Consider the following 13636-nt stretch of genomic DNA (forward strand, 5'->3'; position numbering starts at 1 on the left):
TCAGTCTTAGACATAGAAACACAGAGACATTTTCTTTGGGGGGGGGCGTGTCGTCTAATCAATCCTCACCTTTTGAGTAAAGAAACCGAGACCAATGGAGGTGGTGAAATTCCCCCGAAGTCACACAAGCAGCAAGGACTAATCTGTGTTCTATGCTTTAGATCCCTCCTATATTATTCTAAATTCCTTTCTATTTCTGACATTCTATGTTCTAAGACCCCTCCCAGCTGACATTCCCTGTTCTAAGGTCCCTCCTACCTCTCAGTTCTATGTTCTAAAGAATCTTTAAGTTCTGAATTTCCTTATTCCAAGGGTCTCTCTTGGCTGTCACACTCCATGTTCTAGTTCTGATAGTTTGTATTCTAAAGCCCCTCCCAGTGTCCACATTCTTTGTTCATTCTATATTCTCGTCTATACTCTATGGTGCTTCCCAGCTCCAACAGTCAATATTTTAAGGCTCTTCCAGCTCTGACATTCCCTGTTCTAAAGGACACTCCCAACTCTGATGGTCTATGTCCCTCCCAGTTCTGACATTCCATGTTCCAGAGACCCTTCCAGTCCTCCCATTCCATGTCCTCAGATTCTTTCCAGCCTGGACATTCTCTGTTCTAAGTGCCCTTCCAGCTCGGACATTCTAAGGGTCTTCCCAGCTGGGACATTTTGTCCTCTATAATCTCTTCCAAGTCTGCCGTTCTGAATGTGGGGCATGAGGGTCTCAGTTTGAGGCTTTTACTGGTGGGGTAAGAGGGGTGGAGAAGAATCAGTAGACAGGACATTCTGCTGGTGTCTTCCCTTAAGTAGATATGAGGTCCTAAGAGCTGTACAGAACCTCAGGGGACTTTGAGCCCCACCCTCCAGGTTCTCCTGGTTTCCAAACAAGGGGATCAGGTCACACAGCAGAGGGAGCATCTTAGCTTTCCCTAACTCTTCATTGCCTCCACTCTCCTCACGAAGACCCCTCCTGGCTGTTGGAGCTGGAGAGTACCACAGAATATGGGATAGGATATGGAATGAATGTAGATTATGGAAGTTGGGAGGGGCTTTAGAATATAAAGGGAAGGAGCAGCGGAGGGACTCTGGACCCGGCTTGGGAAGCCCCCTCTGCACAGGGTGCCCTCTCCTCCACTTTAGTGCTCTAACCTTGGGCTCACCCCTTCGCTGATCACGTGGGAGCCCCCCTCTCACTCGGCCTCTGTGCCCCTCTTAGAGCACAATAGGCTTTTGGGCTGGGAGGGACAAGGCACCTTAGAGTCAAGTACCCTGATTTTACAGACGAACCTGAAGCCCCACTCTAGCCCTTGGGGTGTGTGTGTGTGTTTGTGTGCGCCTGTCTGGGGAGTCAACATCCCAGCTGCTGGTCCTTCTTACCTGTCAGGAGAAGTCCCTTCCAGGGCCAGGAGCCCCGCTGGTGGGGGTCCCAGCTGCCCCAGGCTAGTGCCATCTGTCACTCCCAAATGGAGACCAGTGAGCCTGTTGTCTGTGTCTGGGGATCTTCTGGAGTCCCTGAGGTGAGCTCCTGGTTCTGACTCCTCTTGGGTCTGGGGCGGGATCTGGGGGGGGGGAGTGGCGGCTTGGAACGTGGGGGAGATCACCTGAATTTGGAGGGATCGAGTCACCAGAAATCTGGGTCTTGCTTGGGGCACCTGGCTGGTGCGAGCCAAGGGCTGCAATGGGGCCGTGACCTGCCCTGGTCCCTCGGGGGAGGGAGGCTGTACCTTTCTCATTGTTCTGCAGGCACCAGGAGGACAAACAGGCCAGAGGACAGAGGGGATGGGGCAGTTGCAGGGGGCAGAAAGAGGAGGATTTCAGGGCAGCTCTTACCGAATTACCAGAACCTGGCTCCTTCAGTCAATCCTTTTATGTGCTTGGAGATCACTGGGGGACAAGAAACCAAAAACTGTTATACTAACTTAGAAGAGGGAGGGAGGTATGGAGTGATGGAATGGACTTTGGACTGGGAGCCAGGAGCTCTGTGGTCAGGAGACCCGGCTGCCAGGCCTGTTTCTGTCTCTGCCTCACCGCCTGACCTCAGGTTTCTGTGCCTCAGTTTCTCCCTGTGTAAAATGATGGGCCTGGGCTGGATTGGACTCTCACGTGATTTACAGCTCCAATGTTCTATCTTTCTGAGACTCTAAGATGTGTTTCAGGGTCCAATTGCTGCCTACCCACCAGAAGGTCTCTGGAAGCAGTGGCTACAGTGGGATGGGACCAGTCATATTCGGTTCCAAGATGGCTCTGACTCTCTGGGTCAGCAGGAAGCTCTGGTCTCATGCAGGTCTCTCCATTATCAATCTTCTTATACCTTAAACCCCTCTTACTATATTTGCTCTTTGATTCAGGGACAGTGACCTTCAGGCTGTTATACAAATAAGACCCTCTATCTCCAGACTCTGAGCATTTTCCTGGGCTTGTGCCCTATGCCTGGCATACTCTCCCTTTTGAGCTCTGCTTCTTGGCTGCCTTCAAGCCCCAGCTAAAATTCCACCTCTCTAAGAAGCCTTTCCCAGTGCCCCTTAATGCTAGTGCCCCACCTCTGTTGTCCATCTACAATTTATCCATTCCTTGTTTGTGTGTAGCTGTTGGCTTGTCATCTCCCCCATTAGACTGAGAACTCCTTGGGACCAGTACTGTTAGCACCATACCTGGAACAAAGTAGGCGATTAATGAACACTTATTTACTAACTTACATGTTCCCCAAGATAAAGCCCAGCTCTGAAAGTATGGAATGTCAGGGCTGGAGGGCCTTAGAACAGGAGATGTCAGAGTTTGGAGGGCCCTTAGAAAAGGAGATGTCAGAGCTGGGATAGCCATGGAACAGACAATGTCAGAGTTTGGAGGGCCCTTAGAAAAGGGAATGTCAGGTCTGGGAGAGGCCTTAGAACAGGGAATGTCAGAGCTGGGATAGCCATGGAGCAGACAACGACAGAGCTTGGAAGGGCCTTAGAACATGGAATTACAGAATTACAGACTCTACAAGTTGGGAGGGAACATCAAGTCCAAAGGGTAACCAAAAGAATCTTGGCTGGGACATGCTCTATCATTGAAGACCCCCAAGGAGCCCCCCCCCACTCCTCCTTGTGAGGCAGCTCCAGCTGCTCTGGGACAGCTTGGATTGTCTCCCCCTCCTGAGCTCTGCCCCTCCCATGGCTCCTGCTTCTGTCCTCGGGACAAACAAAACAGGTGTAATTGGTCCCCCACATGACAGTGTGCTTGACCTCAGCTCTCATGTTCTCTCCTCCAGGCTCCTTCCACCAGACCTCATATGACTCGGACCCATGATCCTTACCCAGTCTGCTTCTCTTCCCCTGGATGCTCTCCAAGCCTGCAGCTTATCAACATCCTTCTTAGACTGGTTCCCAGAAGTGAACCCGATCCTCCAGGTGAGGTCTGGTGAGGGCAGAGGACAGGGGGCTGGCACCTCCCTATCCCTGGGAGCTTGGGCCCTCTTAATACAGCCCAGGCTCACATCAGCTGCTCTATGCTATGATTGACTCATGTGAATCCACTGGGGGTCCACTGAAACCCCCAGATCTTTTTCAGAGCAACCGTTGTCTAGCCATGACAAGCTTTATAATACTTGTCAGGCTGAATTTTTTGTGTGTGTCCAAGTTAAGACTTTATACTTGTGTCTGTGGAATAATTTCAGCTTACAAGACTCAGCCCAAGGTTCTAGCCTGTCAAGATTACTTTTTGGGTGGGTCCTGATTCTGCCATCCAGTGAGTTAGCTCTTCCTACTAGTATTGTGTCATTTGCAAATATGATGAGTCTGCCATCTTGTTGTTTGTTCTTCATTCTGGAAGAGGACTATGACATCAGGGTGATGTCATGACTTGCTGTGAATTAGATTTAAGTGAGAGAGGGCTGTGCAAGGTCACCAACCTCAGTCTCTCCTCTGGAGTCATCTGGGTCCAGTGGCAAGATATAAATCAGGATGACTGGAGATGGCCCCGGATGTTTGAGGCAATTGGAGTTAAGTGACTTGCCCAGGGTCACACAGCTAGTAAGCATCAAGTGCCTGAGGCTGGATTTGAACTCAGGTCCTCCCAACTTCTGGGCCAGTGCTATATGCATTATGCTACCTGGCTGCCTGTAAACCTGCCACCTAGGTTTTTATCCAAAGTCCACCATAGATCAGATCTCTGGGGCACTCCACTGCAGACCTTCAGCCAGGTTGACAACCATTACTCACTACTCTTTGAGTCCAGCATATCCTAACAATCTTGGATCCCCCAATTGTCTTATCACCCAATTAGTTTCTTTCCATCTTCTCTACAATAGTGATAGGAGATCTGTTTTGCTGAGATCCAGATAGCTTATATCCATAACCTTCCCTGATCTACCACATTAGTAGGGGACAGGAAGAGGCACTAAATCAGTGGCATAGCGAATCCCTCCAAAGAAGAAACTCCAAATAGTCACAAAGGGTTGGATATGACTGAAATAAATGAACAACAATATTATAGGGGAAATGGTTACTCCTTTAGCTACAGGTAAGTGGTGCAGGGGATAGAGAGCCAGCTCTGGAGTCAGGAAGACTCATGTTCCTGAGTTCAAATCCAGCCTCAGACACTTCCTAGCTGGGTGACCCTGGGCAAGTCACTTAACACTATTTGCCTCAGTTTCCTCATCTGTAAAATGAGCTGGAGAAGGAAATGACAAACCACTCCAGTATCCTTGCCAACAAAACCCCAAATGGGGTCATGGAGAGTCAGACATGACTAAAAATGACTGAACAACAACGCACTGTTTCTTCATGGCTCTGCTGACTTCCCTCTGCATCAGTTCACGAAGATCTCCCCAGGCTTCTTCAAGCAGCCCCATTCCATTCCGTTCAGGGACCACAGTGTGTTCAGCCCCCCCCCCCCCCATTGATGGACATCGACTTTGTTCCCACCTTTTGGCTGTCCATAATTTGGTGTCTCGGATGCCTCCTCTCCCCATGACTTCTCTCTCCCTACCTAGCGGTGGGATCTTTGGTCTCTACAATGGCGGTCTTTCCACAACCCTCCAAAGGTCGGGATTTTCCAAAGGGACTTTGAATTGGAAACCAATAAACAAAACCAGCCCTCCCCAAGGCACTCAGTCATCAGTCTGTGGGATTGTGCTGCCCCCTGGTGGACGCTGGGGCTCCGGGGCTCCATTCGAGTCACACAATCCCCTATTGTTGAGCTGAAAGAGGACCTTAGGTGCCAGTCTGCTTCACCCCCGCCACATTGTCCGCATGAAGACAGGGAGGCCCGGGGAGGACAAATCCTTTCAGTAGGACAGAAGTAAAATGTGACCGGGGGACTGCCTCTCCCTTGGGATGCCCTATGTCTTGTGGCCAGCCCACAAGTGGAATTTTCCACACCAGAGGCAGAGGGTTGGATGACATGACCCCGCCCCCCCCACTCCAGTGCTGTTACTGGGGGCAAAAGCAGCCTGGAGGAGGCGGGGGCGGACAGAGTCCCACTTTGAGAATGGCTGTGAGGGGAGGGGATCTGGCCTCATAGGGACATAGATTTCTGACCTTTGAGGTCAGCCGGCGTATGTAGGCACACGTGTAAGCTGAGGCCAACAGCCTAAAGCCACATGACTGGTAAGTGTCAGAAGTGGAATTTGAACCTGGCTCCCTCTGACTTTTCCACTATAGCCCACTGTCCTTCCAGCAGGAAGGAATGAAGTTAGATATTACTAGAGAACCACTCCTCCCTTGGGACAACCAACAGGTCTCTAGATGGTGCAGTAGATAGAGCTAGGTCTGGAAGACCGGAGTTCTAATCCTACCTCAGACATTTACTGCTTGTATGACTCTGGACAAGTTGCAAAACAGCCCCACAAACCTCAGTTTGCCTCAGTTTCCCCAACTGCCAAAGTGCCTACCTCTCAGGGTTGTGAGCATCAAGGGAGATAATGTTTATAGATGTGCTTAGCGGGGCGGCACACAGTAGGCACTTAATAAGTGCTCATCCCCTTCCTCTTGTGATGTAGTCTAAGCCCCTCATTTACTAGAGGAGGGTCATGAGGTGAGTTTCCAGGTGGGAAGCAGCAAGGTGGTTGGGAGAGGACCAGGACTCAGGGCCAGTGGTGGGGGCAGGGAAGGCCTGTTTGCCCCCTGGTGCCGAGAGCTGGGCCTCCACCTCCTGGGCCCAGCTTTCCTCTTGGTGTCCCCTCCTCCAGGGGTCCCAAAACTCAGCCAGAGCCCCTCCCCTCAGCCCCTCCCCAGGGACGAGCCAGGGGCTGGGAGAAGTCATGTTTAATGAGGCCTGAGACACAAACAGGGCTGAAGTGATTTGGTCCTTGGTGCTGTCTCTCTGGGATCCCTGCCCAGGCTCGATCCTCTCTGGCAGAGCCACTGGCCCAGGCCTCCCTGGATCCCAGACCTGGAGCTATTTCCCAGCAGAGTCCTCGGCCTCAGTCACTCCCCAAGTAAGGCATTCTCAGATCAGGCTGTGGGGGTGAGTTGGCAGTATGGAGCGGGGTCCGGGTCCTGCAGCTTCTGTGGGAAGAACAAGAAAGTGAGCTTGGCTCAAGTCTGGGTCGCCTGGACACCCAGAGAGAGAGAGAGAGAGGCAGGGACGGGGCTGGAGAGAGATCCACAGTGGGAGAGCCGTGTGGGGAGATGGGAAGTCAGCAGTATGGGATAGGGGGTGGCTAGGTGGCGCAGTGGATAAAGCACCGGCCCTGGATTCAGGAGTACCTGAGTTCAAATCCGGCCTCAGACACTTGACACTAGCTATGTGACCCTGTTAACCCCCATTGCCCCGCAAAAAAAGAAAAGAAAAAAAAAAGAAAAGAAAAAAAAAAGAAAAAAAAAAGAAAAAAAGAAGTATGGGATGAAGCAAAGATGACTCTTCTTCCAGTTTGACTGAAAAAGATCTGGGGTCCTAGTGGACTTTGAGCTCATTAGTAGTCAATAGCAGGAGCCATAAAAGCTAATGATATCTCAGGCTGCGTTAGGAGAAGATTAGATTGGAGGAGTGAGGAAGTGCTAGACTGTGTCTTCTGGTCGGTCAGCTCTCGTCCAGAGTCCTGGGATCCATTTTAGTCACGAGTTTAAGAAGGACATTGATGACCTGGAAAAGGGTCAGAGGCAGGAAGGGTCTTAGGTCTAATATGCCATTTGGAGCCTCATTGAAGGGGAGGAGAGCTAGTGGGGGACAAGAGCTGCCTACAAGAGCCTGAATGGCTATTTCATTGAAGAAGGATTGGCCATGCTCCAATCCAAGCAGAGCCAGGCTTCCAACAACGACAAAAGTACAGGTAGTGAGCTGCCTATCCTTAGAAGTCTCCAAGCAAAGGCTGGAGGACAAAGTGTCAACTATGTTGGAGAGGGGATCCTTGTTCAAGTAAGAGATGGACTAAGAGGCTCTTGCCCTGGATTCTGCAATACCTCCCTCATTGGGCCTCAGTTTCCTCCTCTGTAAAATGAGAGAGTTGGTCTCTGACATTCCTTGTTCTAAGTTTCCTCCCAGCTTGGATATTCCCTGTTCTAAGGTTCCATGTTCTTAATTTTAAAGACCCTTTAAAGTCTGATGTTTTATGTTGCACGGATCCTTCAGCCTTAACACTCTGTAATTCTGGGAGAGGAAGAAAATAGAGGTAGAGTCAGACAGAAAGTGGAGGAGAAAGGGAGACCCAGAGAAGCCAGGAGCCCCCACAATCCCAGAGTCCCATTTGTTGACTCTCTCCCCTCCCCCTCTTTCTCCTTTCCTCCCTCCCTCCCTCCCCCGTGCCTGCCTAGCAGATTTTCCTGTCCTCCCCTCCCCCCACTCTATCCCGTGCTCGGATACCTGGTAGAGGTGATCTTCGGCCTCCTGGTCCTTGGTCTGGGGCTGGTAATGGACGCAGCACAGGTAACTATAGGGCATTCTCCTCCTCCCTCCCCTCATCTACCTGGTTACCCACAATCCTAAAACCTGTGGGCAAATCCTTTAAGATGCTTTTGGCTCTCCCCAATTGAAACCTTTAATCTTTGACCTCTGGCCTCCTCCCCTGACCTATCCCTTCCCAGTTTCCCCAGGAAGGACGCTGAGGCAGCTTGGTGAGAAGAGAATGAGGCTGTGGCCTCCTGATTGTGCCCTTTCACTGGGCCCAGCAAATGAGAAAGAACTCTTTGTCTGTGTCTGTAAACTGGGCATTATCCCTCATGCCCTGCCTCCCTCCTTGGGCTGAGGCCTCTGGGAATGTGCTCCCCGCAGAGCCGGGGAGCGTGGGGACTGAGGGAGGGAGACACTTACGGTATCTGTGGTCAGGTTTGGGCTGCTGACCCTGTTGTCGTTTGTTGGGCTTATCAGGTCGCTGGGAGAAGGGATCACCTCGTAGATGTTACTGTCATCTGGGGTGGGGGGAGAAGCAGGGGGATTGAGTGACTCTTTGATAGGGAGCTCTGGACCCCCAGGGATATGGGGGCAAGGCCCCATCCCCTCCCCGCCCTGCCCTGCCTACCACCCCCTGCCCTTATTGGTCTCCAGTCTTACCGGCTCCGTGTTTATGGCACCTGTCTCTTCCCAGGTCTGGTTTTTCTTTTAGGGCCCTGGAGGAAGATCAGAGGATTCTGGTTGTCTTGGGGCCTCTTCTGGGGAGACCAGGGAGGAATCTGGGGCCCAGAGAGGATAATAGACCCGTCTAGGGGCCCACTGAGGAGTGAGGTGTGGGTATGTGCCAAGTGTCTTCCCCACCGCCCATGTGCTCTCAACAGGGATGGCTCATGTCCAGCTGAGGGAGGTGAAATCCCTGCTGTCCTTGGAGCAGGTCTTCCCATCTGGAACATAGTGTCTGACTCTGGGCGCCTCATCTCAGGAAGGACGCTGACAAGCGGGAGAGGAAGGTGTCCAGAAATGAGGAAGTGGGGATGCAAAGACTGAAAGGGAGGACCCTTGTTGAGGGAAGTCAAAGACTGTCATGGACCCGGGAGGAAGAACAGCCTTGGTGGGATGGGAAGAAGAAAAAGTGCCAAGTTCTCAGAGGCAGATCTCAACTTTTTTTTCCTTTTTTTTTTTTTTCTTTGCAGGGCAGTGAGGGTTAAGTGACTTGCCCAGGGTCACACAACTAGTAAGTGTCAAGTGTCTGAGGCCACATTTGAACTCAGGTGGCCTAAATCCAGGGCTGGTGCTTTATCCACTATGCCACCTAGCTGCCCCAGATCTCATCTTCATATGAAGAAGAATTGGCCAGCAATAGGATAGGCTAGGGGCAGCTAGGCAGTGAAGTGGATAAAGCACCAGCCCTGGAGTCAGGAGGACCTGAGTTCAAATGTGGCCTCAGACATTTGACACTTACTAGCTGTGTGACCCTGGGCAAATCACTTAACTCCCATTGCCCCACCAAAAAAAAAATAGGATAGGCTGCCCCTTACTGGGGGTGGGTGGGGGTGGAGTGAGCTGCCTATTCAAGCAGAGTTTACATGATCACTAACTCATCGATGTGGTAGAGGAAGCTCCTGTTCTCTCTGGAGGGTGAGCTCTAAGGGCAATTTGGGTCCGTGATTCTTAGCTTAAGGGGAACCCGTGCTGGCTGTGAGTGGGACAGAGGGAAAGGATTGGGAAAGAAGGAGTGGGCCACTCTACCCAGGACTTTTGATCCTCCAGCCCCTGACCACCAGCAGATAGACCAAGCCGCTGCCTATAACGAGGGTCCCAAAACCCAGGCAGCCAAGGACGATGGCGACCGTGGTCCCCGAGTTCATGGATGAGGTGCTGTCCTTCCCTGAATGCTGGTGTTTGGGGACGGAGCTGGTGGTGTTCAATTTTTTCTCTGAAAAAGAGCGAGAGGAAGCAAGTCTTGGTCTGGGGGAGGTTCTGCCTCAGGCTGGTATTGGGGGGTCCCAGAATCTTCTGTTCAGATGCAGCTCCCCAGATCTGGGGTGGCCAACCCTCTGCCCATGGAAGTGGGGGCCCTTTCCCTTCTTTCAGCCTCAATTCCTTCAACTCGTAAAACTAGATGAGCCCAAAGGTCCCTTCTACCTCTGATATTTCATTAGTTTTTTTTTTTTGGGTGGGGCAATGAGAGTTAAGTGACTTGTCCAAGGTCACACAGCTAGTAAGTGTTAAGTGTCTGAGGCTGGATTTGAACTCAGGTCCTCCTGAATCCAAGGCCGGTGCTTTATCCACTGTACTCATTAGTATTTTTAAAAGCATACAACAAATTTGGCATATTATTTTCTTTTTTTTTTAGTGATACAATTGGGGTTAAGTGACTTGCCCAGGGTCACACAGCTAGTAAGTGTTAAATGTCTGAGGCCAGATTTGAACTCAGGTCCTCCTGACTCCAGGGCTGGTGCTCTACCCACTGCGCCACCTAGCTGCCCCCTGGCATATTATTTTCAAAACTTGAGGCAGCTAGTGGTAGAGTGCTGGGCCTAGGGAAAGGAAGACCTGAATTCAAATCTAGACTTAGATACACAAGCTGTGTGATCTGGGGTAAGTCACTTAATCTCTGTCTGCCTCAGTTTCCTCACTTGCAAAATGGGGAGAATAACAGCACCTCCCTCCCAGAGTTGTGAAGATCAAATGAGATAATATCTCTAAAGTGCTTAGCTCGATCCCTGGTATTCAGTAGGTGCTTAATAAATGCTAGCTATTATCATCAGCACCAAAACTGTCTTCCTCATCTGTGTTTCCTTCTGAGTTTTCTTCCCCCACTTTTTCTTTTTTGGTTGGGCAATGAGGGTTAAGTGACTTGCCCAGGGTCACACAGCTAGTAAGTGTCAAGTGTCTGAGGCCGGATTTGAACTCAGGTCCTCCTGACTCCAGGGCTGGTGCCATCTAGCTGCCCCTATGCCACCTAACTGCCCCCTTCCCCTTCTTTTCTGGGCAACCCTCACCCTCTGTTCTCCTCAACAATCCTCCCCCACTCTCCACAAAAACACAACAACATGATCTTTGTAATAAATATGCAGGGGCAAGGCAAAGCCAAAGCAATCTATACATTGTCTGGGGCCAAGAGTATATGTCTTCTGTCTGGCTTCAGCATCCCTGCCATTCAGTGTTCTGGGGCCTCTCCCAGCTCTGCCATCCCCTGTTCTGATGGGCCCTCCTACCTCTGACATTCCATGCTTTCAGTTCTAAGGTCCTTGTCATCTCTGAGATGAGGTTCTCTATTCTGTGTTCTGAGGTTTGGCCCATAAGTCTACGTAGTGGGCAGAATCCTGGCCTACAAGTTAGGGGCCCTGACTGTAGGAGATGGTGCAAATTAAGTCCCCACTCTGTGCCTCAGTTTCCCCCGATGTCAGATGGAGAAGGTAAGGGGAAAGGCTCTGATGTTCTTTTTTTTAATTTAATTTTTTTTAGGCTCTGACATTCTAATGTAAACTAGACTTTTACTTGTAGCTCTCTGGGGACTCTGTCCTGGGGTTGTTCAGAGGCAGGTTCAAGGGCAGGGTCACATTTTTCTCCTCAGACCAGGGGCTGCCCAAGGGCAGAGCTGTGTGCCCCTTTCCAAGGGAAGGGTCATGCCTCCCCTTCCCTTTGCCCTCTGCAGGTCCACTCACCTCTGACTTGTAGCTTGGTCTTGGCCCTCAGAATCCAGGATGGATTCATGGTGATGCCCACTTGGTAGGTGCCACTATCCTTGGGCTGGGCTTGGAGGAGGAGGAGGGAGCCGTTGGGAAATCCAATGATGTTCCTCCCCTTCATAGCATTCCCATTCCTCTGTGGCCTCTGCAGGCCTGGGATGTAGGAGAGGATCATTGTGCCGCCACTGGTCTCCTCACCCTGGTACCAGTTGAAATCCTTGATGGCCCCTGGGACGCCATGAACAGACAGAAGCACATCCTGGCCTGCCTGGGGCACCTGGGGAATCTTCTCGATGAGGAGAGAAGCCCAGGCCTGATGGACAGTCCACCAGGCCATGAGGGAGGCTGTAAGAGGGGCAGAGGGAAAGTCTTGGAAGTCACAGTCCCACCCTTCTGAACTGGAGGGGGATTCGTCCTGAGGACACCTGGGGAGCTCAGCCGGGCTGAGCTGGGTAGGAGACGGAGTAACACTGACCCTAGGCCTTACCTTTCCTGGACCCTGGGCCTGTCTAGTCGGGAGAAACTTTTCCTTGCCCCTGAAAATTATAGAATAATTGAAAGCTAGAGTAGGAAAGCCCCTTAGAGCAGGGAAGGTCAGAGCTGGGAGGGCCCGTAGAATAGGAAATGTTAGAGCTCGGAGGGCCTTTAGAACAGGAAATGTCAGAGGTGAGAGGGCCTTTAGAACATGGAATGTCAGTAATAGGAGGGAGCTTGCGGTTCAATTCAGCTCAGTGTAGTTCAGCAGGTGTTTGTCAAGTTCTTCCTCTATGAAAGGCATCATGCACACAGCGATGGAGCTTATAGTCTCCCGGGGGGTGACACACACAGCATGCTCACAAATAAATATAGTGGAAGGTAGAGAGGAAGAGTGGCAAGGGAATGATTTAGACAAGAGCCCGTCTGACTCCCGAGTGAACTTTACTTTTGTTTTTAAGAAGAGAAAACTGAAGGGGAAACTAGGTGGCACAGGAGATAAAGCATTGGCTTTGGATTCAAGAGGACCTGAGTTCAAATCCGGACTCATACACTTGACACTTACTAGCTGTGTGATCTTGGGCAAGTCACTTAACCCTCATTGCCCTGCCCCCCACAAAAAGAAGAAGAAGAAGAAGAAGAGGAAGAGGAAGAGGAAGCTGAGGCTCAGAGAGTTTACATCTGAGGGCACCCAGCTCTTGAGGGAAGAGAGGACAGCCTCTGACTGCCTGTCTGTAGCCCATGTGAGCTTCTCCCTCTTCCCCCTCCCCTGTTAGGGTGTCTTGGCTCCCCTGGGGGGACGTCCTATTTAGATCAGATGGGGACATGCATCCCAGCCTCTTGTTACTTCTAGTGCCTCTCCCTCCAACATAGGCATAAAAGGCTATGCTACACATAGACACATACATACACACATGTACACACACAGATACATGCACAGAGACTACCTTCTTGTCTTGTCTTACTCAGTGGGGATCACACAGTATCTATCCATCCATCTCTATGTGACCTTGGGTAAGCCCCTCTATGGGCCTCAGTTTCCCCCTCTGTAAAATGGGAGAATTAGGCTAGGCTCCCGTTAAAGTTCCTTCTGTCTCAAAGCCTTATCAGGTGGCCCTCTCCCATCAGCCCCCGGGACCCCCTCTCACCTGTCAATGTGCGCTTCTTCCAGACACAGCCCCCTCCTCTGAGGAGCCCGACCATGGCTTGTCCTGCCCCTCCAAGAGGCCGCTACTGCCCCTGGTGGCCAGTCTCTCCCAGACCCTAGTGAGGAAGGCTTCCCCTGAGATTCTGTTTCCAAAGTGAGATGATCCCCTCAGGGTGGGCAGCAGTACATCTGTCCGGCTCTTACCTACTGCAGGTCCCTCTCTCCCATTTCCTGCGGCCTTCCCACAAACGAGCCAGGGAGGGGACCAGGGAGGCCAGGCCTCCACACCTCTGGGCTGGCCTGGATCCTCACATACCAGACCGACCTGTTCCCCAAGCCTGCTGATGACTGGAGTGACTAGGGAACTTTTGGGGCTTCCCCAGGCCCTCCTAACCCCGATCTCAACAAGAATGAGGGTCTGAGGGGCTATCTCCTCTTCCCCCCTCCTCCTGGTGGCCAGGTAGGGCCTGGGGCTCCAAGCCCCACCCGCTTAAGGATGGCCACACCCATATCAGAGATC

At 51.5% G+C, this 13636-nt stretch overlaps 1 protein-coding gene across 1 annotated transcript in view; it reads right to left on the reverse strand.

Annotated features, from left to right (window-relative positions):
• Positions 1-13172, reverse strand: part of CEACAM16 (CEA cell adhesion molecule 16, tectorial membrane component) — a 45899-nt gene extending 32727 nt beyond the window's left edge. Inside the window, 9 exon segments of the mRNA XM_043993908.1 lie at positions 632-693; positions 1369-1550; positions 3287-3387; positions 7981-8091; positions 8094-8381; positions 8431-8516; positions 9550-9736; positions 11472-11840; positions 13118-13172. Of these exon segments, the coding sequence (XP_043849843.1) occupies positions 632-693; positions 1369-1550; positions 3287-3387; positions 7981-8091; positions 8094-8381; positions 8431-8516; positions 9550-9736; positions 11472-11840; positions 13118-13172 (1441 nt within the window).
• Between the last annotated feature and the right edge of the window lie 464 nt (positions 13173-13636).

This window comes from Dromiciops gliroides, chromosome 3 (genome assembly GCF_019393635.1).
Source record: "Dromiciops gliroides isolate mDroGli1 chromosome 3, mDroGli1.pri, whole genome shotgun sequence".
NCBI classification, from domain to species: Eukaryota; Metazoa; Chordata; class Mammalia; order Microbiotheria; family Microbiotheriidae; genus Dromiciops; species Dromiciops gliroides.